Raw genomic sequence first — 25,695 nt, 5'->3', positions numbered from 1 at the left:
ACCTTCGTGACCCACCATTTTCTCTTACCTTGTTTGCTGTTGATAATAATGGAGGAAATGGTTTTGAGTCCCTTTGGCCCTCGTACACGCTCCCCAATGGAAACTGTTGGATGAAGGTGAAGCCGTCCGGTGTCGGAAAGTATTGAGTCTCCATCTGTCCAAAGTACTGCATTTTTTTCCATAAAATTTTATTAAATAAAACCCCCCAGAACTTGTAACAAAAAATAAAAAATAAAATAAATGAAAACCCCCCTGAACTTGTAAAAAAAAATGAATAAAATAAATGAAAAAAAATAAAATGAATAAAATAAATGAATGAAATGAATAAACTCCCCCCGAACTTGTAAAAAAAATTAAATGAATAAAATAAATGAATTAAATGAATTAAAAAAAACAAAACTTGTAAAACAAAAAGCTGCGACCGTTTAAAAAACATAGCGGCCGCACTGTGCATGTGCGCCAGATCATCGGCGCGCATGCGGATAGTTTCGCGCACGACCAAATTTTTTTTACATGTTCGTGGTCATTTTAAAGGCCGCTTGCAGCCGGCGTTATTAAAAGCCGGCTCCTGCGCGGGGATTTGCGTGATCGGGAACGCCGCGAAGGACGGCTCCGCGACCCCCCCTCCCCGACACACGCCCGGGACCCACCCGAGCGCGGGTCGCGCCCCCGAGTTTGAAGAACACTGTTCTAAAGGACACCAGTGAACCAGATGGGTTTTTAAAAACAAAATTGACAATTCCTGATTTTTATTTCACCATCTGAACCCAAGTCTCTGGTTTACTAGTCCAGTGAAGATACCACTCAGCCGCTACCTGCACCAATTCACGGTCCCCTCAGAAGGGGACATACTGGCCAAGGGCAGGCATCACACCTGATCTGACGCTCGCTCTCAGCCAAAGATGACAAGAATGCGTGTCTCTGCTGTTTGCAGGAGTGAGCGCCTCTCGCGAGAGGCGTTGCCCTTTTTTTGTTGCTGGCGCTGCACTAAAGTCGGTACTGAGCCTGTGGGGTATTTTGCGCCGAGAGAGAGAGAGAGAGAGAACCGCAGCTGGAAACTTCCAACCATGCCCGCGAACGGACAGCCTGCGTTTACTACAGTGGCTGCCGGGGAAAGTTAAGCAGGGTGAAGTTGGGGGAATGTTGTTGGCGCCGCCGCCGCTTGATTGACAGCAGCCCGGAGCGCGCGGCGCCCACTCGCCCAGCCAAGTCGCCTCTCTCTTTTTTGTAAAGTTGGCAGTTGGTGTTTGAGAGACAGACCATGGAGGGAGAGTCATGAAAACAACCCCCCACCCAAACAAAAATGTGGGCGTCTGGGCGTGTGTGTAATATTTGATCATGTAAAAGGTGTGTTTTAAAAAAAAAAAGAGGAGGACCGGGAAAAGGGAACTTTGACCCAAAGGAAAACAACCTTTTATTTTACTTCGACTTCCCATGGGGGGGAGATTCGCCTCTTTTTTCCCCCCCCCCCCCCCGAGTCACCGAAGGGAAAAGAGGTGATTTAAAAAAAGAAGTTTATTTTGTTTCGGAGGGAGAGAAGATGTGCCGCCGGGCCGGATGGAGTTTGCAGCTCCCCCCCCCCCCGTGTTTGAGCTTTGAGTGACTGGCTTGCAGGAGACCTGGAGGATATATAATAAAGATCTGGACGTGCGGCCGGATTCCTGGATTTCTTTTTTAAACTTGGGAGATGTGTTTCAGCTGAGAGGGGAGTCTACAACTCCTGAGGAAATAATGACTTCCTACGTGGACCAGCTTTTCAAACAAGTTTTGATGAAAAAGCCTTCGGAAAGAAGCCAGCAGGTAATTTCTGTTTATTGTTTGTCAGTGTAAGTTTACTTTGCTTTTTGCTTGAACCATTCTTTGCTCCTGGAGACCGACAGAGCGAGAGAGAGAGCTTTAGGCACCACACGCTGCCCATTTAAAGGCAGTGTCCCTCCGCCTTGGTTTCTTTATGTGCCGACATAAAATCTGTTTTCTCTCCGATTTGGGAAGGGTGGAGATTTCGTCTTCCGAAGCTTGTTCCCACACGCATTTAAACACCCTGTTCACACCGAGTGCTCTTCATGTGAGTCAATCATTGAGCGCATTCAGTGTTTGACGAGAAAAAAAATATATACCGTTTCCAAAATAGTCACTCGATCTAAACGAAAAAAATAACTAGTCAAGCCCTGGAAGTTTTAAAGAGTATGTATTTTCGTTTCTTTGTGCAACATGCTGAATTCAGGAGCTCTACTATGAAAGCCAAAATGTTACAAGCAATTCATTAGACGTGCGAAATAAGTTTGGGTGGTGGGAGTTTATTCTGTTCAAACAGAAATGTTCAGTTTTACCCACGATACTTAGTTTATTTTATCTGTATTACTTACAAGAACATAAATTGTCTTGTTGATGTAGGTGGGGGGTGGCTACTTCGGTGTGGGTCTATTTAAAATATGTCAGTCTGATGAGGTGTGTGTGTGTGTGTGTTATGCTAGTAGTTCAGCCTTCCTGTGTGACATTAATGCTTCCAAATCTCAATGAGAAGTTAGTATAATATTGTGATAAACACCGCAGGTTGTGTTTTTAATGCTTTTCTGATGGTTTGGTGGATATGGTTAACGTTTCCATAATTATTGTAACTCCAATCCCAGATAATCTAGAATTGAATCATATTGGCTCAAGATTGTGGTACAGAATTGAATTCCTGTGTTCTCTACCAAAGGCAGAGGCTGCACTACAAATTGATGACATTGCAGTTCATAATGCCATAAATGATTTGAGTTCAAATGTGCAGTTTTGGTCTCCTTATTTAAGGCTGGGTGTAAATGCTTTGGACGTGATTCAGAGGAGGTTTACTAGACTGATAGCTGAAATGAGCCGGTTATCTTATGAGGATAGGTTGAAAAGGTTGGACTTGCTTCCACTGGAGACTAGAAGAGTGAGGGGTGTCTTGATTGAAGTACAGATCATGAACAGTATTGACAAGGTAGATATGGAGAGGGTGTCTACCCTTGTGGATGAGTCCAGAACTAGGAGGCATTTTTAAAATTAGGGGTCGTCTTTCTGAGGGTTGTGTGACTTTGGAATTGTGCTTCACAAGGTGGTGGAAGCAGGGTCACTAAATATTTTTTGCTCTGAGAGCAAGGGTTGACTCTTGTTAGGCAGCGGAATCAAAGGTTAGGGAAAGTGGAACTCTACTCAAACAGATCAGCCATGATCTTTTTGAATGATGGAGCAGGCTCGAGCGGCTGAATGACTTACTACTGCGCCTATTTCATGTGTTTTTATGATGTGGAGATGTCGGCGTTGGACCGGGGTGAGCACAGTAAGAAGTCTTACAACATCAGGTTAAAGTCCAACAGGTTTGTTTCAAACACTAGCTTTCGGAGCACTGCTCCTTCTTCAGGTGAATGAAGAGGTATGTTCCAGAAACATATATATATTATATAGACACACTCAGGGCACCACACCTGAGCTTTTTCTATGACTCCTCAGGCATGCATGTCTCCTTTAGGTATTTTTTTTAACAGACTTAATGATGGGATATGAGTTGATGCCAGTTAAGCAAAATAGGTGGTGCCAGGATTTGCATAGAGCCTCCTATATGTTTAGGGTGCATATTATAATTGAAGTAGTTGAATGCGCAGTGCGTTACACTTTCCTTTTGTCATCCAAATGCTTTTCACGTCATTCCTTAATTTAAATTTGCAGCTCCTCAAACGTGGTCACCAACATCCCCCACCTTTTCTCAAACCCCTCTGCAGAGCACCATAACTCCCTACTTTACCTTCTCCAACCGCAAGAAGTTGTACAGGTCACCCAACCAAACCATGACCCTCGGTGGCTATTTGACCGCCACCCCAGTAATATTTGCTGCTGTGCAGTGAGAGAGACGACATCGGCCTTCCTCCTCGCCATGAGCTCCAGCTTCTCGTCAAACCCCAAATATTTCCACCAAAGAGTCTGGGATCACCTCCTCCCCCACTACCCTTGCTAGAACTGCAAACGCTCCCGCCCAGAATCTTTCCAATCTTTCACAACCCCAAAACATGTGAGCGTGATTCGCTGGCCCCCGCCCACACCTCTCACACCCGTATGCTACCCACTGGAACAACCCACTCATTCTCGTCCGAGTCATTTGCACCCTGTGCACCACCTTAAACTGTATCAGGTTCATCCTTGTACAGGAGGAGGTCCCTTTTACCCTATGCAGTGCTTCACTCCGTGCTCCCCAATTGATCTCACCTCCCAACTCCCCTTCCCATTTCTCCTTGATCTTCACCACCCGTTCTCCTCCCTGCTCCCCCAACCACTTGATATATCACCAATTCTTCCCTCTCCTTCCACATCCGGAAGTAGAAGTCGTTCCAGCAGGGTATATCCTGGCAACCTAGGGAACCCCCTCCAGACCTTCTGCGCAAGTCTCTAACCTGCAGAAACCACCCCCCCCCCCCCCCGCCTCCCCAGCTCAAACTCAAAATGCCGCTGTGCGAGAATCAACACCAACATCCCTTCACCCTAAAATGCCTCCTCAACTAATTCCAAATCTTCACTGTGGACTGCACCACTGGGCTCCCTGAATACCTACTCAGCGCCATTGACATCGCTGCCATCACCCTAGCCCTTAAACTGGACACCCTTAAAATTCCTCCTCCATCCTAACCCACTCTACCACTTCTTCTTCCCCCCACCACCGCCGCACCTTATCCACATTCGCCACCCAGTAATAATAAAGCAGGTTTGGCAACGCCACCCCCACCCCCCCCCTCTGCCTCTGTAGCAGGGTCCTCTTGACCCTCAACCTCTTCCCCGCCCATACAAAGTCCGAAATGATCATGTCCAATTTCCGAAAAAAGGCCCTTGGTATAAAGATCGGGTGAGCCTGAAAAATAAACAAGAAACTTGGCAGAATATTCATTTTAAGCACTTGGACCCTCCCCGTAACGTCAACTTCAGTGTATCCCAAATCCTAAGATCCCCCTCCTGGCCTCCTCTACCAGCTTTGTTAAGTTCCACTTATGGACCTCTGTCCATTCCCTTGCTACCTGAACGTATCCCTCGCAACTGTAAATGGCACCCCCCCCTAAATTAGCCAGTTCTCCCAGCTCATTCACCTGGAAGACCTAGTTTTTCCCTATATTTAGTTTGTACCCCAAGAACCCTCCAAACCTCCCCAGCAGGCTCATGATCCTTCCCATACTCTCTCCAGGGGATCCGGAACATACAGCAGCAGGTCATCGGCATAGAGCGACACCCGATGCTCCCTCTGTCCCCTCATAATCCCCACCACTACGCCAACCCCCTAAGAGCCATGGCCAGCGCAAACAACAATGGCGACAGCGGGCACCCATGCCTCTTTTCCCTGTGTAAGTCAAAGCTTCGCAAACTCATATTATTCATCCTCACACGCGCCCTTGTGCCACATATAGCAACCGTACCAATGCAACAATTCTTGACCCAAGCCGAAACCTTCCCAAAATCTCAAATAAGTACCACCAGTAAACCCGATCAAATGCCTTCTCCGCGTCCATGGACACCAGCACCTCCGGTACCAGAGCCCCTGACGGATATATCACTACATTCACCAACCTTCTTATATTACTCACGAGATGCCTGCACTTCACAAAGTCTGTTTGATCTTCTGCAACCACTCATGGGGCATAATCCTCCACCCTCCCTGCCAACAACCATTTGTTAAAATAAAATATTTTTATTGGGGTATTCGTAGTTTTTATAATAATAATAACGGCAACATAAACATGATACAATAAACATTTCCATCCCCATCACATTCTTCACCCCCCCCCACCAATAAAGCAATAGTCTATCCCCCCCCCGCCCCCCCTTGGATTTCTGCTTCTGCTGACATTTTAATTATCTCCGAGAAAATTGACAAACGGCTGCCACCACCGGGCGAACCCTAACATTGACCCTCTTAGGGTGAACTTTATTTTCTCGAGACTGGGAAATCCAGCCGTGTCACTAACCCAGATCTCCAATTTTGGGGGTTTTGAGTCCCTCCACATTAATAGGATCTGTCTCCGGGCTACCAGGGAGGCAAAGTCCAAGACGTCAGCCTCCTTCGCCCCATGAACTCCCAGCTCTTCCGACACCAAAAATTGCCACCTCTGGACTCGGCACCACCTGTGTTTTAGCCTTAGCGAACCCCTGCCAAAACCCTCTAAGCTTCGAGTATGCCCCAGTGCCAGAAACCCAACCCCCCACATCAAGCTTATCACCTGCTCGCCCCCCCCCTCCAATGTGCATCCGTGAGTCAGCTGACCTGATCGCTCCTGTCCATGGCGGCGCCAAACATACTATCTCCCAATTGTTCTCCCTCCTCTCCCCCGCTTGGACTACATTCAAAACATCACATTTCCCACTAAACAAACAGTGGGGGAAAAGAAACCTCCACCCAGCTCCCAATACAACAAAGTTAACTTTAGAAACAGCCCCTTATTATACATAAAACTACTTATTCAAAACAGCTTAAAGTGATTGCTCCTCCTCCCCCCCCCCCCCCAGTGTCTTTAGTTCACATCTAGTGAGTTCTCCCAGTGAGCCACAGAGAAGACCGCCAGAGTGAGACAAAACCAAGAGTGAGTTTGGGAATTTGAATCTAGGTGGGAATTGAATCAAATCAGTAAGGCAGCTCCTTTTAAATTTAAGGAGTTTAAATTAATTTAAATTAAACTAAACTAGAATTGTGCAGTGTAGGTTAACAAGGGCTGCCCCACCCAATCACATAACTGGTTGGCAGTTTGTGTCAGTCACTTAAATCTACCTTGATCTAAAAGCAGGTGGGGGAGGGGAGTCAATTCAGGACAATTTAAAAAGAGCAACTTGTAAACTCACTCCCAGTGAGTTCTCCCAGTGAGCCAGAGAAGACACAGCCAAGAGTGATACAGAACCAAGAGTGAGTTTGGGAATTTGAATCCAGGTGGGAATTCGAAGCTGGGTGGGGAGGAAGTGCTTTTTATCCCTGGTAAGTGACTGGTAAGTAGTATTTCTGTTTTTCTGTTTCTTTTCATTGGTATATATATATATTTTTTTCTTCGTTGTTTATTTATTTATTTACTTTTTGGGAAATTGTAATTGTTGAATTTAACCGAAGGTTTAAGACATGGCAGGAGATCTCAGACCCGTGTCATGCTCCTCGTGTGCGATGTGGGAGCTCAGGGACATGTCCACTGTCCCTGGCTCCTTCACGTGCAAGAAGTGTGTCCAGTTGCAGCTCCTGTTAGACCGCTTGACGGCTCTGGAGCTGCGGGTGGACTCACTTTGGAGCATCCGCGATGCTGAGGACGTCGTGGATAGCACGTTTAGCGAGTTGGTCACACCGCAGGTGAAAGGTACTGAGGGAGATAGAAAATGGGTGACCAAAAGACAGAGCAAGAGTAGGAAGGCAGTGTAGGTGTCCTCTGCGGTCATCTCCCTGCAAAACAGATATACCGCTTTGGATACTGTTGAGGGAGATGGCTCACCAGGGGAAGGCAGCAGCAGCCAGGTTCATGGCACTGTGGCTGGCTCTGCTGTGCAGCTGGGCAGGAAGAAGAATGGCAGGGCTATAGTGATAGGGGACTCAATTGTAAGGGGAATAGACAGGCGGTTCTGCGGACGCAATCGAGACTCCAGGATGGTATGTTGCCTCCCTGGTGCAAGGGTGAAGGATGTCTCGGAGTGGCTGCAGGACATTCTGGGGGGGGGGGGGGTGAACAGCCAGCTGTCGTGGTGCACATAGGCACCAACGATATAGGTACAAAACGGGACGAGGTCCGACAAGCTGAATTTAGGGAGTTAGGAGTTAAACTAAAAAGTAGGACCTCAAAGGTAGTAATCTCAGGATTGCTACCAGTGCCATGAGCTAGTCAGAGTAGGAATGTCAGGATAGAGAGGATGAATGCGTGGCTCGAGAGATGGTGCAAGAGGGAGGGATTCAAATTCCTGGGACGTTGGAACCGGTTCTGAGGGAGGTGGGACCAGTACAAACCGGATGGCCTGCACCTGGGCAGGACTGGAACTGATGTCCTGGGGGGGTGTTTGCTAGAGCTGTTGGGGAGTGTATAAACTAATGTGGCAGGGGGGTAGGAACCGATGCAGGAAGTTGGAAGGTAGTAAAACAGGGACAGAAACAAAAGGCAGTAAGGGGGAAAGTGTGTGTAAGGCAGAGAAGCCATAGTCAAAATCAAAAAGGGCGACAGTACAAGGTACAGTGACTGAGGGGAGCTCCGTGAATAGGACCAGGAATACTAAAAGGAATAAAACGGGAAATTAAAACATTAATGGTAAGTGACGCTGCAGGTTGTTACATGAAGATATGGGTTCAATGACGAGGAAAATTAAGAGAAAGGTTAAGAGGAAATATAACTTAGGAGAGGTTACTGATCGAGGTGGTAAGATTCAGAACAGAGGTAAAAAAGCCAACATAAGTGTACTTTACCTGAATGCACGTAGTATTCGGAATAAGGTAAATGAGTTGATGGCCTAAATCATCGTGAATGACTATGATTTAGTGGCCATTACTGAGACATGGTTAAAGGATGGTCACGACTGGGAGTTAAATATCCGAGGGTATCAAACTATTCGGAAGGACAGAGTGGATGGTAAGGGAGGTGGTGTAGCTCTGTTATTTAAGGATGATATCCGGGCAACAGTAAGGGATGACATCGGTGCTATGGAGGATAAGGTTGAATCCATTTGGGTGGAAATCAGGAATAGTAAGGCGAAAAAGTCACTGATAGGAGTAATCTATAGGCCACCAAATAGTAACATTATGGTGGGGCAGGCAATAAACAAAGAAATAACTGATGCATGTAGAAATGGTACAGCAGTTATCATGGGGGATTTTAATCTACATGTCGATTGGTTTAACCAGGTCGGTCAAGGCAGCCTTGAGGAGGAGTTTATAGAATGTATCCGCGATAGTTTCCTAGAACGGTATGTAATGGAACCTACGAGGGAACAAGTGGTCCTAGATCTGGTCCTGTGTAATGAGACTGGATTGATTCAGGATCTCATAGAGATCCTCTCGGAAGGAACGATCACAATATGTTGGAATTTCAAGTACAGATGGAGGGTGAGAAGGTAAAATCAAGCACTAGTGTTTTGAGCTTAAACAAAGGAGATTACAATGGGATGAGAGAAGAACTAGCTAAGGTAGACTGGGAGCAAAGGCTTTATGGTGATACAGTGGAGAATCTTCCAAGCGATTTTTCAGTGTTCAGCAAAGGTTTATACCAACAAAAAGGAAGGACGGTAAAAAGAGGGAAAATCGACCGTGGATATCTGAGGAAATAAGGGAGAGTATCAAATTGAAGGAAAAAGCATACAAAGTAGCAAAGATTAGTGGGAGACTAGAGGACTGGGAAATCTTTAGGGGGCAACAGAAAGCTACTAAAAAAGCTATAAAGAAGAGTAAGATAGATTATGAAAGTAAACTTGCTCAGAATATAAAAACAGATCGTAAAAGTTTCTACAAATATATAAAACAAAAAAGAGTGACTAAGGTAAATATTGGTCCTTTAGAGGATGAGAAGGGAGATTTAATAATGGGAGATGAGGAAATGGCTGAGGAACTGAACAGGTTTTTTGGGTCGGTCTTCACAGTGGAAGACACAAATAACATGCCAGTGACTGATGGAAATGAGGCTATGACAGGTGAGGACCTTGAAAGGATTGTTATCACCAAGGAGGTAGTGATGGGCAAGCTAATGGGGCTAAAGGTAGACAAGTCTCCTGGACCTGATGGAATGCAACCCAGAGTGCTAAAAGAGATGTCGAGGGAAATTGCAAATGCACTAGTGATAATTGACCAAAATTCACTCGACTCTGGGGTGGTCTCGGCGGATTGGAAATGATCAAACGTGACACCACTGTTTAAAAAAGGAGGTAGGCAGAAAGCGGGTAATTATAGGCCAGTGAGCTTAACTTCGGTAGTAGGGAATATGCTGGAATCTATCATCAAGGAAGAAATAGCGAGGCATCTGGATGGAAATTGTCCCATTGGGCAGATGCAGCATGGGTTCATAAAGGGCAGGTCGTGCCTAACTAATTTAGTGGAATTTTTGAGGACATTACCAGTGCGGTAGATAATGGGGAGCCAATGGATGTGGTATGTCTGGATTTCCAGAAAGCCTTTGACAAGGTGCCACACAAAAGGTTGCTGCATAAGATAAAGATGCATGGCATTAAGGGGAAAGTAGTAGCATGGATAGAGGATTGGTTAATTAAAAGAAAGCAAAGAGTGGGGATTAATGGGTGTTTCTCTGGTTGGCAATCAGTAGTTAGTGGTGTCCCTCAGGGATCAGTGTTGTGCCTGCAACTGTTCACAATTTACATAGATGATTTGGAGTTGGGGACCAAGGGCAATGTGTCCAAGTTTGCAGGCGACACTAAGATAAGTGGTAAAGCAAAAAGTGCAGAGGATACTGGAAGTCTGCAGAGGGATTTGGATAGGCTAAGTGAATGGGCTAGGGTCTGGCAGATGGAATACAATGTTGACAAATGTGAGGTTATCCATGTTGGTAGGAATAACAGCAAAAGGGATTATTATTTAAATGATAAAATATTAAAACATGCTGCTGTGCAGAGAGACCTGGGTATGCTAGTGCATGAGTTGCAAAAAGTTGGTTTACAGGTGCAACAGGTGATTAAGAAGGCAAATGGAATTTTGTCCTTCATTGCTAGAGGGATGGAGTTTAAGACTAGGGAGGTTTTGCTGCAATTGTATAAGGTGTTAGTGAGCCCACACCTGGAGTATTATGTTCAGTTTTGGTCTCCTTACTTGAGAAAGGACGTACTGGCACTGGAGGGTGTGCAGAGGAGATTCACTAGGTTAATCCCAGAGCTGAAGGGGTTGGATTATGAGGCGAGGTTGAGTAGACTGGGACTGTATTCGTTGGAGTTTAGAAGGATGCGGGGGGATCTTATTGAGACATATAAGATTATGAAGGGAATAGATAGGATAGATGCGGGCAGGTTGTTTCCACTGGTTGGGGAAAGCAGAACTAGGGGCCACAGCCTCAAAATAAGGGGAAGTAGATTTAGGACTGAGTTTGGGAGGAACGTCTTCACCCAAAGGGTTGTGAATCTATGGAATTCCTTGCCCAGTGAAGCAGTAGAGGCTCCTTCGTTCAATGTTTTTAAGATAAAGATAGTTTTTTGAAGAATAAAGGGATTAATGGTTATGGTGTTTGGGCCGGAAAGTGGAGCTGAGCAAAAGATCAGCCATGATCTCATTGAATGGTGAAGCAGGCTCGAGGGGCCAGATGGCCTACTCCTGCTCCTAGTTCTTATGTTCTTATATCTTTTGTCCTTGATGAAAGCCAATGCATCGTCTGGTGTTTCAAAGTAAAATTCCCGGTCCCCAAACGTGACCCAAAGGTGAGTCGGATACAGCATCCCGAACTTCACCCCCTTCTTAAAGGGAGACGATTTTGCCCGATTAAATCCGGCTCACCTCCCAGACCACGTCTTTATATATGCGCAACTCACAATTCTCCCACCTGCTGCTCTGTTCTTTCTTGGCCCATCGCAGAATATGTTCCTTGTCCAGGAACCGGTGCATTCGTACCACCATCGCCCTCGGCAGCTCATTCGCTCGGGGCTTCTTCGCAAGGGCTCTATGCGCTCGATCCACTTCCAGGGGCCGTGGAAACGCCCCAGCCCCCCCATCAACCTTTCCAACATACTTGCCACAAGCCCTCGTGTCCGATCCCTCGCTGCCCTCTGGGAGGCCAATGATTCTCAAGTTCGGTCTCCTGGACTTGTTTTCTCAAGTCCTCCAGCTTCTCCTGTATTCTTTTCTGGCAATCATTCATCATCTCCTCCTTGGCCTCCAGCACGGTTATATATCCCTCGTGCTCGGACACCTTTTTCTCCACCTTCTGAATCGTACGCCCGTGGGTTTCTTGAACCTGCACCACCTGATCAATCAATATCTTAATCCGCTCCAGCGTGTCTTTCTTAAGCTTGGCAAAACATTCTTCAAAAAACTTCAACAGCTGTTCCGTCAACCACTGTGCCATCTCCCCGCGGGCTTGTTTTCCCCGCCATGTTTTCCTGCATTGCCAGCTCTACCTGCGTCTTTCTTGTTGTACTTTGTCTTCTTACACGGCCACTTCTAGTCCAATTCTCCATACACTAGTGGGGGATTTCTCCTCACCGCCTCACTCTCCACCTATTTATCCATTAAAATTCGGGGAAAAAACGGGAGAAAAGGTCCAAAAATACTGACACAAACGGGAGCTATCGAATGTTCAACCTACTCTTCCATGGCTGCCACCTGAATCATAGACTTTACAGTGCATAAGGGGGCCACTCAGTCCATCAAGTCTGCACTGGCTCCTGGACAGAGCACCCTACTTAACCCCACATCTCTACCCAATCCCTGCAACCCCATCTAACCTAAGGGCAATTTGGCATGGCCAATCCACCTAACCTGCACACCTTTGGACTGTGGGAGGAAACCGGAGCACCCGGAGGAAACCCACACAAACACGGGGAGAACGTGCAGACTCCGCACAGACAGTGCCCCAAGCAGGAATCGAACCTGGGACCCTGGCGCTCTGACGCAGTAGTGCTATCCACTATGCTACCGTGCTGCCCCTATACACCCCACATTCCACTGGGTCATTCCCCTTTTTCGGGATTAGCGTGATTACTGCCTCCGTCATAGTCCCCGGCAGCTCCCCTTTCTTCAGCGCTTCATTAAACGCCCGAAACAGATGTGTTGCAGGTCCATCGCAAATTCCTGATTAAAATTTTGCCGAGTACCAATCCGGCTCTGGGGCCTTCGCTGACGTCATACACTCTGATACTATACTCTGATACTATCCAACACCTCGCTCATCCCCAGGGTCTCTCCAATGCCTGCATCTTTGCTTCCTCCACCTAGGGAAATTCCAGCTCGTACAGAAACTGCATCACGTTCGCCAACCCCTCTGCGTTGGGCACCCTTGAATACTCCCTGTCCACCTCCACTATCTCGCTCACTAGACAGTCATGTTCTTCCCTCCTTTCCCAATCCACACGAGCCTTAAACAAAATAATTTCCCCCTGGACCACTGCCTTCAGTGCTTCCCAAACCATGTCCGCCGACACCTCCCCATTCTGATTCAACTTCACATACTCCTTAATCGCCACCCGCACCTGATCACAAAAACCCCCATCCGCCAAGAATCCCGAATCAAACCTCAGCTGCTGGCCTCGTCCGGATCTAAACCGAATCTCTAACCAGTGGGGTGCATGGTCCATGATAACTATCCCCGCATACTCTGTCCCCTCCACCCTAACAAAATTCTCCTGGCTCACCACAAAATAATCAATCCTCGCATACACCTTTTATAGATGTGTGAAAAGAAGGAATACTTCCTTCCCCCTGGGTTGTGAAAACGCAATGGATCCACCATACCCATCCTCTCCATAAACAACCCAGCTCCCTTGCCATTCGTACCCTACCCATCAACCTGGGGCTTGACCTATCTCTCCTCGGTTCTAGGACACAATTAAAATCTCCTCCCATGCTCAACTGGTCTGGTATCGCTGCTGGCAACCCTGTCATAAAACCCACATCGTCCCAATTTGGGACATACATATTTACCAACACCACTGGCGCCCCTTCCAATACCCCACGCACAATCACATATCTACCACCAGGATCCCTCACCTCCTTCGCACTCACAAATCCTATTTTCTTTGCTCATTAAAATCGCCATTCTTCTCTATTTTGAATTAAACCCCAACGGGAAAAGCTGCCGACCACCCCTTCATTAACCTAACCTGGTCCTTCATGCGGAGGTATGTCTCCTGCAGAAAGACCATCCCTGCTTTCAAGCTCCTGAGGTGTGTGAACACCCGCGACCTTTTAACTGGCCCATTCAGTCCCCGGACATTCCACATTATCAGCCTTACTAGAGGCTTATGCCTCCAGTCCCCTCTACCGTCTGTCATCTCCCCCCCCCCCCCCCCCCCCCCCCCTCCTTAATTCCACCCTGTACCTAGTATGGCAGACCCTGCCCAAAGGCACCTCCCCTCTCCCTCTCCATACTGCTCGCCTCAAGGAAGAAAGCTCCCTGCTGACCTTATCCTCTCCCACCGACGCAAAGACTCCTCCTGAACTCCAGGCTGCATCCCCCAAAAGCAAACAAACAAATGCGAAACACACAGTCCCATAAAACAGGAGGGGGGATGGGACCATCCATCCCCACATAAACTCTTCACCCCTACCACCCCTTACAATCCCAACAGCAAACCCCCAAAAAAGGATCCCCTCCAAACTGGAGGAGATGGAAATCCCCCAATCCATCTTCTACCACTTCAAAAATGTTCCCAACCATTACGAAGTGCCAGTACCCCCGGTTCCCAAGCGTTATCCACTCAGTTTCCCCCCAGATTATGCTCCTTAATGAAGTCTTTTGCTGCTTCTGGGGTCTTGAAATAAGACTCATGGCCTTCAAACGTCACCCATAATTTCGCCGGGTAGAGCACCCCGAACCTGATCCGCTGCCGGTACAGCACCGTCTTGGCCTTGTTGAACTCTGCCTGCTGCTTCACCAACTCTGCTCCGATGTCCTGATATGTTCGGACCCTATTCCCCTCCCACTTGCAGGTACGCTTCTCCCTGGCCCAATGCAAAATGTGGCACTCACACCTTCCATTCCTTTCAGGCAGGCCCACTATTCGCAGGTTCTGCCTTCTCGAGGTATTCTCCTGATCCTCCAAAGGTCTCCTCGGAGCCCCACCTCGGCTTCCAGAGCCAATACACGATCAGTGTGGTCTGAGATCACTCCTTCGATCTCCCGAATCTGCGACCCCAGCACGTCAATAGGTTTCTCTGTCCGTTCCATCAAACTCTTCAGGGGTACCACAACTCCTTTTGATGGTCTTCGAGAGATCCTCCCACATTTCCTTCCTCTGTTGGCACAATTCCTCCTTGATGAAAGCCATCAACTGCTCCATTTGGGGCTTTCCACCTTGCACCAGCCTGTCTCCCTCCGCCATCCTTACTCTGGCTGCTACGCCACAGGATTCCTCCAACTCTTTGGCCCGGTCTAGCACCGTCTTCTGCCGCGTTTGATAACCAGCGGACATGCCCCTCCTGGGGGAACTACTCCTTCGATCTTCAACTACCCCATTTCATCAATGTTCCACCCATTATGGGGTGAAATAGCTTTTTTCTGTGCCTTCGAGCATGAGCTGCCCTATGTGCAACTACTCACACCATGGCCTCCATTGCAAGTCTCACAATATTGCTTGAATATCTTCAAGTAAGTAATCAAAACCATATTTGTGCAAATGCACATTAATCAGAGTCGGTGTCTGTTTTGGCTCACTGGTAGCAAATACCCCTTCCTTTGAATCTGATGATTGTGGGTTTGCTGCATTCAGTACGGTGCTTTTTTGTAGCCAATTCATTTTATCCAATTAAGGGGCAATTTAGCGTGGCCAATCCACCTACCCTGTAAGTCTTTGGGTTGTGGGGGTGAAACCTACGCAAACACAGGGAGAATGTCCGTGTGGTGTTTGCACAATGACCCAGAACCGGGGTCAAACCTGGGACCTTGGTGTCTTGAGGCAGCAATGCTAACCACTGCGCCACCGTGCTGCCCGTCAGTACAGTGCTGAGGGGAGTTGCACGGAGATATTTTGTAATTTAGTCAGATGTTCTGTTTGCCGCCTCGGGTGGTCATAAAAGGACTAGGGCACGATTTTTGTGGAAATACTGGAGTTCTTCTGATGTCTCACAAGATTGATTCCTCAATAAAATCTCACAAAAAACTATTCCATTGCTGTGAACAAATTGGCTGCCAAGTTTCCTACATTACACCAGTGGCTACACTTCAAAAAGTGCATAATTGTCAATAAAACGATTTGAAAGGTACTATAAATAGATAAGTCTATAAACATAAATGCTCCATGTTCAGAACTGTTTTACATGATTTTAAGTGAGTAGAAGTGCCACTGGGAATCTAATTCCTCCTCTTCCTGTATACATTAGCATATTGATAGGCAAGGTTTGCAGTTGAGTCAAAGGCAGCAGTACTTACGGCTGTGCAAACTGCATATTGTTGGAGAGGACTTGTTTTGTTAAAACAGTTTTTTTTTCATTATTATTAGGTATGAATCGGCCAGGATTGTCATTACGCCAGCAGCAAAACAGTTTTCAATAAATATCTATAAGCAGGCTTTAAGTCTGACTGATTAGGAAGCAGTTGCAGCTATTGTGAGGTGGATGTGTTGACTTGTTTGTGCAAATATTTTGATACCACCTATTTCACTAGCAGTAAATTCATAGAATATTATGCATACCATTCATGCCACCGTCTTACTGTTGTTGGTTTCATGGACTTCACTGAATACAATCTACTGTTGGTTTCATGTTGCCTTGGCGATCTTTTTTGTTTAAATGCTTAACACCAGTATATTTATTTGTGTGCTTTCCTTGCTATTTATGCAAACTTTTTGCTGACTAAACTGGGTTAAGTTTGTCTGCCCATGTGCATTTACTGGGTATCCTGGGAGATTATAACATGCACATTTTAGATTAGATAAATTAATGTATTATGTAGATGGAAAGAAAAAAATCTTTAACTATCTTAGTACTGTGATAGATGCAGAATTGGCGTTGGATCCTCTGGTGTGTTAACTGAGTGACTTGCCAGCACTTAAACGATAGGCTGGAACCTGAATCAGTGACAGTTTAGTAATATGATGGTTGTAGAATCAGCCTTGTGAAAGTTTTTGCTTGAAATATTTATTAAACTCCAAGCATAGTTTGTCCCCATTAAAGTAAGTGGAACACTTTGGATTGCTAACTTTAATAAGACGTCAATTGTGCTGAGCCTCCTGTAACATTATCAAATATTGTTTCTTAACAGCCCATGGAAAGTGTTGTGCCCCAGTTTTATCTGTTCTGTTCCTTCCTCCTGTGACGCCAGTGAATTGTGCTGGGCAGACGGTTATGTGGGTGTGCAACCTCGCCCAAACAATTATTCTCTGTATAAGCATAGATTAAAAAAAAAAATAACTTATTCACACTGCTGAATCATTCTATGTCATTGCTTTTCACCATTATTGTAAACTTATAATAAACGGCTGAAGATTGAAGTGTCTTTTGCATGCATTCTGTATAAGTCCAGCTAGGCTATCTGGGATTTTGAGATGTCCACATTTACCCTGTCACCTGCAATTGACAAAGCCAAGCTGGACAAGATTGCCTCCTCCCCAGGGTTAACTTTAAAAATTGAATTGTGAAACGATTGCAAGACCTTACAAAAGGCAGTTTATTTGTCTTTTGAATTTTTACATCTGTGATGAATACATTTGGATTCCCCTCCTGAATTTCATCGAAGCTACTTGTGGTTGTTATAGAGTCTCCGAGTTAAAGTGAATGGTTTAAAACTTATTATAGGTTTTGTTTTGTTTCTTGGGCCTTTCAAACTGGTGCCATGAATTGTTTGTGAACTGAGGGATTCCAAGGTATTTATAAAAAAATAAAAAAAAATTCAAATCATTTTCTTGAAGCTCTATTTATTCATTCATTCATCCATTCATTCATTCATTCTCATTCTCTTTGTGTGAAGTGTCTAGCCTGGTTTATTGTTGCTGCCTTCATACAAAAGTTTTAAAAGTTAGGTATGAGTGGCCTCAAGAAAGTTTTTCTTTTAAACCTTACTGTCTTCAGTTACACTAAGGCATCGTGGTGCTTTACTCGGTCAAATTCTGTCTTGATGCTTCTGTTAGATTGAAGAACACACTGTCTATATGCATTTACAAGAATTTATTTTGTAAAATTTTGGTCTGCTTGCATGCAAGTTTGTGTTTTCGATGCTGTTTCTATGCATTCTTCTGTTGGTAGTATTAAAAACCATGAAGCGTGCAAATTTGTGTTGATCTTGAAATGTGTAAATCCAGTCTTGCTAATTGAGTATCATCTAATATTTTGCTGATGAATTGTCCAATGCTTTTTGAATGGGGCATCTTTGCAGAATATAAGGAATTACTGTATGTCTCTCTTTGTCGCTTTTTACGTTGACTTGTTAGAAATAATAATAATATTTATTGTCACAAGTCGGCTCACATTAACACTGCAATGAAGTTACTGTGAAAAGCCCCTGGTCGCCACATTCCGTTGTCTGTTCGGGTACACCGAGGGAGAATTCTGATTGTCCAATTCGCCTAACAAGCACGTCTTTTGACTTGTGGGAGGAAACCGGAGCACCCAGAGGAAACCCACGCAGACATGGGGAAAATGTGCTGACTCCACATAGACAGTGACCCAAGCCGGGAATCTAACCTGGGACTCTGGAGCTGTGAAACAACAGTGCTAACCACTGTGCTACCGTGCCACCCGTTAATGTTAATTGAATTACCATTTATGGCAGCTTCATTAAAAAATGGCACGGCACTATTAGTTTTATTAGACATAGAATTTACAGGTCAGCAGGAGGCCATTCAGCCCATCGAATCTGCACCGACCCTTGGAAAGAACACCCCACCTCCACCCTATCCCAGTAACCCCACCCAATTCATTTTTTCCCAATTAAGGGGCAATTTAGTGTGGCCAATCCACCTACCCTGCAATCTTTGGGTTGATGGGGGTGAAACCCATGCAAACACGGTGTAGGAATCTACCGTGCGGTATAAGTGTACTCTTGTATACACTTCATCACTCAGTAGAAATTTAAGTTACACTTCTCGGATGCGAAATAAAAATCTTTCATTGTGTCTATTGATTATAATTGAGAGACTGAAATCTTCTTGCGGTTACAAATCAAATGTTCTCAATAAAGCCCTTGCCAGCAAAAGATTTTAAGAGAAATAATAGGCTTAATGGTTTACAATGGATTTAACTTTCAAAATACAGTAATGGTTCTTGCTCAAAGTAAAACCGCTTGCTCCAATTCTGTAGGGAGAGAAAGAGCTTTGACAAAGAGTCATTGGACTCGAAACGTTAGATCTTTTCTCTCCCTACAGATGCTGCCAGACCTGCTGAGATTTTCCAGCATTTTCTCTTTCGTGGAATGTAAACCGTTTTCTCTCCCAAGAAATGAGATTCATTCATTTCTTGAGCAATGGAATTGATGATGTAACAAGAAAAAATTAAAAAGCGGAACACAACACCCAGGTCATTTAACCAATTGGGAGCAAATAGTCTGCACCATAGATGGAGATGTGTCTATTCTATATAAAACATTTTAATGCTGCTTTAATTCATCAGCAAACACTAGGATATGGAATTGTTTGAACTATCCATTATGTTTTGCCAGATAGAGATTGTTAAAAATGAGACTCATTTAATTTTTAAAAAATCATTGGAATAGAATCAGTTTACACTCTGGTATCCGTTCTGCCATTCTGTTAGATTGTTGATCCACTCTCTTTATCTGCCATTGATATATTTCTTAAGAAAAATTGGTCTTTTTTTTTCCCCCCTGAAAATTTCAATTGATTGAGCATCAACAATATCTTTTGGAGGAGAAAATTCTGCATTTTTGCAACTTTGTGTGGAAAAAATACTTCCTGATTTCACTCCTAAATGGGGCATGGGTTGGTACCTGGGACTTCGATGTTGTGGCCATTTCGGAGACATGGATAGAACAGGGACAGGAAAAGGTTGTTGCAGGTACCGGAGTTTAGATATTTCAGTAAGCTCAGGGAAGGTGGTAAAAGAGGGGGAGAGGTGGCATTGTTAGTCGAGGACCGTATTACGGTGGCAGAAAGGACGTTTGATGAGGACTCGTCTACCGAGGTAGTATGGGCTGAGGTTAGAAACAGGACAGGAGAGGTCACCCTGTTAGGGGTTTTCTATAGGCCTCTGAAAAGTTCCAGACATGTAGAGGAAAGGATTGCAAAGATGCTTTTGGATAGGAGCGAAAGCAACAGGGTAGTTGTTATGGGGGACTTTAACTTTCCAAATATTGACTGGAAACGCTATAGTTCGAGTACTTTAGATGGGTCCGTTTTTGTCCAATGTGTGCAGGAGGGTTTCCTGACACAGTATGGAGATAGGCCAACGAGAGGCGAGGCCATTTTGGATTTGGTACTGGGTAATGAACCAGGACAGGTGCTAGATTTGGAGGTAGGTGAGCACTTGGTGATAGTGACCACAATTTGATTACGTTTACTTTAGTGATGGAAAGGGATAGGTATATACCCCTGGGCAAGAGTTACATCTGGGGGAAAGGCAATTATGATGCGATGAGGCAAGACTTAGGATGCATCGGTTGGAGAGGAAAACTGCAGGGGATGGGCACAGTGGAAATGTGGAGCTTGTTCAAGGAACAGCTACTGCATGTCCTTGATAAGTATGTACCTGTCAGGCAGGGAGGAAGTGGTCGATCGAGGGAACCGTGGTTTACGAAAGCAGTTGAATCACTTGTCAAGAGGAAGAAAGGAGGCTTATGTAAAGATGTGAAGGTTCAGTTAGGGCGCTCGGGAGTTACAAGTTGGCTAGGAAGGACCTGAAGAGAGAGCTAAGAAGAGCCAGGAGGGGACATGAGAAGTCCTTGGCAGGTAGGATCAAGGATAACCCTAAAGCTTTCTATAAGTATGTCAGGAATAAAAGAATGACTAGGGTAAGAGTAGGGCCAGTCAAGGACAGTTGTGGGAAGTTGTGCGTGGAGTCCGACGAGATAGGAGAGGTGCTAAATGAATATTTTTTATTAGTATTCACACAGAAAAAAGACAATGTTGTTGAGGAGAATACTGAGATACAGGCTACTAGACAAGAAGGGCTTGAGGTTCATAAGGAGGAGGTGTTAGCAATTCTGGAAAGTGTGAAAATAGAGAAGTCCCCTGGGCCGGATGGGATTATCCTAGGATTCTCTGGGAAGCTAGGGAGGAGTTGCTGAGCCTTTGGCTTTGATCTTTAAGTCATCTTTGTCTAGAGGAATAGTGCATGCAAATTACACACTTCCGAATTTTGGGGGGTTGATCGATACTGGGTTCGCTTGTGGTTTCTTTTACTTTGCCAATTTGGATTCTTATTCAAACGCTTTTATGCGTCCTCTCGGAGTGGCACGGTCACTTCTGGGTCGAGTCCCGTCAGATGTCGCCAATAACTGTTGCCTTTTCTGTGACTCTGCTCTAACTACGGCAATCAGTGAGTTTGGCCTCCTTTCTTTTGGTATCTATATTCTAATGCTCAGAGTCATGGTGTTATCATTTGATACCTGGCAAGGTTCAACCGGCTATCGATCAAAGAGCCAAACACCAGTTAGTTAGTTCAAGGTCAAGGGTACTTTATTTACACACAATTAGTCATGCAACACAAACTACTAGTTAACTACACCTATCGACTGAGACAACCTGTACTTCACTTCAGGCACCTGGCTTAGGTCAGAGGAACAGTGGCCGCTGTTCGATTCTGGATCTATCGAGTCTGGAGAAGTAACTGCTACTCCGCTAGGCTCATCCGTCTGGTAGCGAGCGTTGAACTTGGACTTGCTTCTGGTGGTGCTGCACTTGGAAACAGACATAGCCGGGGCGCCAGGTCCAAGAGAGAACGAACGCATGGCGGTCTCTCTCCTTATGCTTGAGGATTTTTGCGCTCTTTTGGGCGGTCCTTCAGTTTGGACCCCACTAATTGGGTGATCTCTGATCACTATATTCGATTTCTAACCAATAAATGGGTGGGTGTCTGGATGGCTGGGCGTGTCCCAAGCGGTCACTGACCCTGTTGTTTACGCTTCCCTAGAACAGGGAGTGGCGCCAAAATGTCTGGGACTGTATCGCTCACTCAAGTACCTGTCCTTTGTCTTGGTGGAGATGGGCTATCAAATGCTAATCGGCCCATCAAAATGCTAATTGGTCAGAGTTTCGATACCGTGTGGACTCCTTGCTTGCAAATATACATTTCAGGCTCTGAGCCTGCCTGAATCTTGCTTTGTCCATTTTACCCGCTAGGCTTTGTGAGTTTCTCTGTATCTGGTTGTAAGTGGCCATCCCAGATGGCTACACCATTGAATGAAGGTATTTAAAACTTGACACTGGATGGTTATGTTAGGCGTGCACAGTTCATTTTCTACATTGCCAACAGTAAGCTAACTCAGCACAGCCCAGCTATTGAACATGGTACCTTATTTTGTTCTGTATTAGATAAGACATTTACTAATTGAGCCTTTGGGTGAATCCTTATGACAGTTCATTCACATGTTGTATAGACCGTAAACATTTGGTGCATTGTGCCTGTGCCAGCTCGTTGAAAGTTGCAGTGCCTTACTTTGTCCCCATTATCCTGCAGATTTTTCCGTATATATATCTATCTAATTTCCATATTAAATTTACTGTTGAGTTTGCTTAAAACAGTGCAATCCAAAAGATCAAAATTATTTAATTTTTTTAATAAACTTCCAAATTATCTCGTTTCTTTTGTCATTTTTCTTTAATCTGTGTCATTTGATATCTAATACTCTTTCTTATTCATTTCATCCAAACCCTTCATAATTTTATGAGTTCTATGAGATCAACCCTTAACCTTCTCTGCTCTAAGAGGACAAGCTTCTCTGGTCTCTTCACATAATTGTAATCCCTTAGAGCTGGTACCACTCTACTAAATCTCCATTGTACCCCCTCCAAGCCTTTTTCATCCATCCTAAATGGTGGTGCTGTTTTGAATTGGATACTGTATGTCCGATGAGGCCAACCAATGATTTATGAAGGCATGGCAAGCAGTGGTGGAAGCTGAGGAGTGGGTCATATGATTAAACCTCCAGTAGTTTATTCAACCAGAGTTGGACACCCTGCACCAAAGCTGTGACCGAACCGTTAGAGTAAATAATAGGGTACTGTCAAAATATTTAGTTGGGAAGTCTTTTACCCAGTTTCCTGTGAGTCATAGGTTATGTCTCCCTGATGTCATTCTGAGCAAGTTTAGGGATTCATACAGGCAAATGGGGATGGGGCAAAAAAATAAAATGAGTCACTCCCTGTTATTATAACAAACTTGATTTGATCCCATTACGTTAAAGGATTCCACCTGAAGTATTTACCTTTATTGTTGACATGAAACGCAAGTGTTTTGCAATTTCACTCAATATCAGTAATGATTTTTAGAACTCCTGTTTTCAGTTGCTAAAAATAGTTTGTAAGTACAATAGGATGGCTTCAGAATTTTCTTAAAGTCTGTGTTGCATTGCTCTATGAACTGGCTTTCTTGTCTATCCTTACTCGCCTCCTCATCTGCACAGTAGTGGCTGGAAATAGTAGTCAAACATCCTGCTCGTTCAATACACTGATTTCCTTTTTGAATGGTCTTTGTGGTGTAAAGGAAATAAATGGAAGTGTTCCATGTATCTGAGCGTATTCTTCGTTTTTACTTCAGACTCTTGAATTTTCTTTTTTTAAACTCCCTCCCTGCATCTTTTACTCTCTCTCTCTCTCTCTCTCTCTCTCTCTCTCTCTCTCTCTCTCTCTCTCTCTCTCTCTCTCTCTCTCTCTCTCTCTCTCTCTCTCTCTCTCTCTCTCTCTCTCTCCCCCCCCCCCCACCCACCTTAAGATGTTTTTCTTGCTCCAAGAAGCTGACTTCTGGCTATAGTGCACATTATGGCTGTTGGGTTGAACTCTAGAACCTTGGCATGAAAATATCTGATATTGGCATTTTCATCAAACTGCATCTCATTCTTTTAGCAACGTCCTTGATCTTTTACACTATAATTAACATTCCCTTTGTCTTGTGTCCATTACATCTTTGTCAAATATCAGCTGAGCTCCCACCTCTCCATACCTTTTTATTTTGCTCCACCTGATCTTCAACAGTATAAAATCCATCAGCTCTGAAGAGTCAGATGGACTCAACATTAATTCTTTCTCCACAGATGCTGCCGGACTTGCTGAGTTTTGCCAGTATTTTCTGTTTTTTTAGGGATAAAGCTGAGGTTAACTAGTTATGCCAAAGTAAACTATCCACTCGAAAAACGTGATCATAATACGAATGAATTCCATGTTAACTTTGAAAGTGACCTACTTCAGTCATAAACAGGAATCGTTAAACTTAAAACTAATTGCATTAGGTATGAAAGGCAACCTAAAGTTGATTGAGTAAATAGAGTAATAGATATGGAGGTAAATGAATAGTGGGAGACATCTAAAGAAACAATTCAAAATGTTCAACAAAATGCACTACATTGAAGAACAAAAGAAAGATGTGGTTCGTGCAGGAAGTTGAGGATTTGTATTGGATTAAAAGAAGTCTTACAATATTGAAAAACACCCAGTTACAAGTCCAAGGAATGGAAGTGTTTTAGAAACCAGCAAATGACACCAAAAAGGGAAAAAAACCGAATATGAGCATAAACAAGCCAGAACAAGTCAGAAATGTAAAAACAGATTGTAAAGTATATAAGTATAAAAAAGGAAGAGAGTTGTTTAACTAAATATTGGTCCCTTAGCAGCAGAGACAGAAAAAATAATCATGGAGAAAGAGGAAATTGCAGAAGCAAATATTATGTCTATGTTCATTGTTTAATACCAGAAATAGATGGTAACCTGGGGCTAAAAAGAGTGAGGAAGTTAAGGAATTTGATATTCGCTGAGGAATATTATCGGCGAAACTTAAGGGACTAAAATATGACATCACCAGGCTCACACCCTAAGATTCTAAAGGAGATAGCTGCAGAGATAGTGGACGCGCTAGCTATGATTTGCCAGAATTGCCTAGATTCAGGAATGGTTCCACTAAATTGGAAGTAGGAAAATGGTACATCAGTTTTCAAGAAATGAGGGAGAAAGAAAACTGAACCAGAGGCTAGTTAGCCGATCAGTTTATGGCAAAATGCATTCATTTTTTTGTAAGGAAGTCTTATTGCGCTAAGAAAAGCATGGTATGATTACAAGTCAACATGATTTTACTAAAGGGAAGTCCTATTTGATAAATTTCTTAGAATTTTGTGAAGATGTAACTGGTAGTGTTGATTAGGGGAGCCAGTAGATGGGGTACATCTGGATTCCCAAGTGGCATTTGGTAAGGTGCCACACAAAAGGCAAGATAAGGGCTCATGGAGTAGGGGGATAATATTTTTGCATAGATAGAGAATTGGATAATGGATAGAAAACAGAGACTGGGCAAAATGGTGCCTTTTTACGTTGACGGGCAATTAATATAGATTGCCGCAAGGATCAGTGTTGGGGTCTCCGGTAATTTTAATTTATATTAATGATTTGGATAAAGAAATAATTTTAAAAATAAATAAATAAAATAAATTACTTTATCAGAGTTACAAAGCCAGAGCTCAAGAGTGTGGACAGGGGCAAACCCCTAATCCAGCTCCATGCCTGCTCCAAAACTCTATTCAAATTCAATTCAATTCATGGTCCCACAAGAGAGACATACCAGATCCAGGAATTACACCTGATCTCACACTCATCTTAGCCAAAAGGCCAAGAAGAGATGAGTAATTAATGTGTTTAACTTTGTTGATGATACCAAGTTTGATGGAAAGGTGAGCTGCGGGGGAGTGGATAGCAAAGTGTAAAGTTATTCACTGTGGTCATTAAGAATAGAAAAGCAGAATATTTTTTAAAAAAGGTGTGAAACTTGTAAGGCTGTTTGTTGTGCTTGTATAAGGAGTGCTCGCACAAGGAATGCAGAGAGTTAACATACAGGTACAGCAAGCAATTATAAAGACAAATGGTGTGATTGCCTTTTATTGCAACGGGGTTGGAGTACAGGGATAACAATGTCTTGCTACAATTGTACAAGGCTTTGGCGAGACTACA

The 25,695-nt window shown here is 44.4% G+C and overlaps 1 protein-coding gene across 7 annotated transcripts in view; it reads left to right on the top strand.

The window, feature by feature from the left end:
- The first annotated feature begins 1,001 nt into the window (after nucleotides 1-1,001).
- LOC140427034 (rap guanine nucleotide exchange factor 6-like) overlaps nucleotides 1,002-25,695 on the top strand; it is a 541,878-nt gene continuing 517,184 nt past the window's right edge. For 4 of the 7 annotated variants that reach the window (XM_072512459.1, XM_072512462.1, XM_072512456.1 and 1 more), the window contains exon 1: nucleotides 1,002-1,800. In XM_072512459.1, coding sequence (XP_072368560.1) covers nucleotides 1,732-1,800 — 69 coding nt within the window. In that variant the 5' untranslated portion in view covers nucleotides 1,002-1,731. The remainder of the gene's footprint in view (nucleotides 1,801-25,695) is intronic. The other 3 variants (XM_072512457.1, XM_072512464.1, XM_072512458.1) reach the window with 1 other exon arrangement.

The sequence above is a fragment of the Scyliorhinus torazame genome, chromosome 7 (genome assembly GCF_047496885.1).
Source record: "Scyliorhinus torazame isolate Kashiwa2021f chromosome 7, sScyTor2.1, whole genome shotgun sequence".
NCBI classification, from domain to species: Eukaryota; Metazoa; Chordata; class Chondrichthyes; order Carcharhiniformes; family Scyliorhinidae; genus Scyliorhinus; species Scyliorhinus torazame.
The sequence above is the reverse complement of the archived record's forward strand: the minus strand, read 5'-3'. Positions and strand labels throughout refer to the sequence as shown.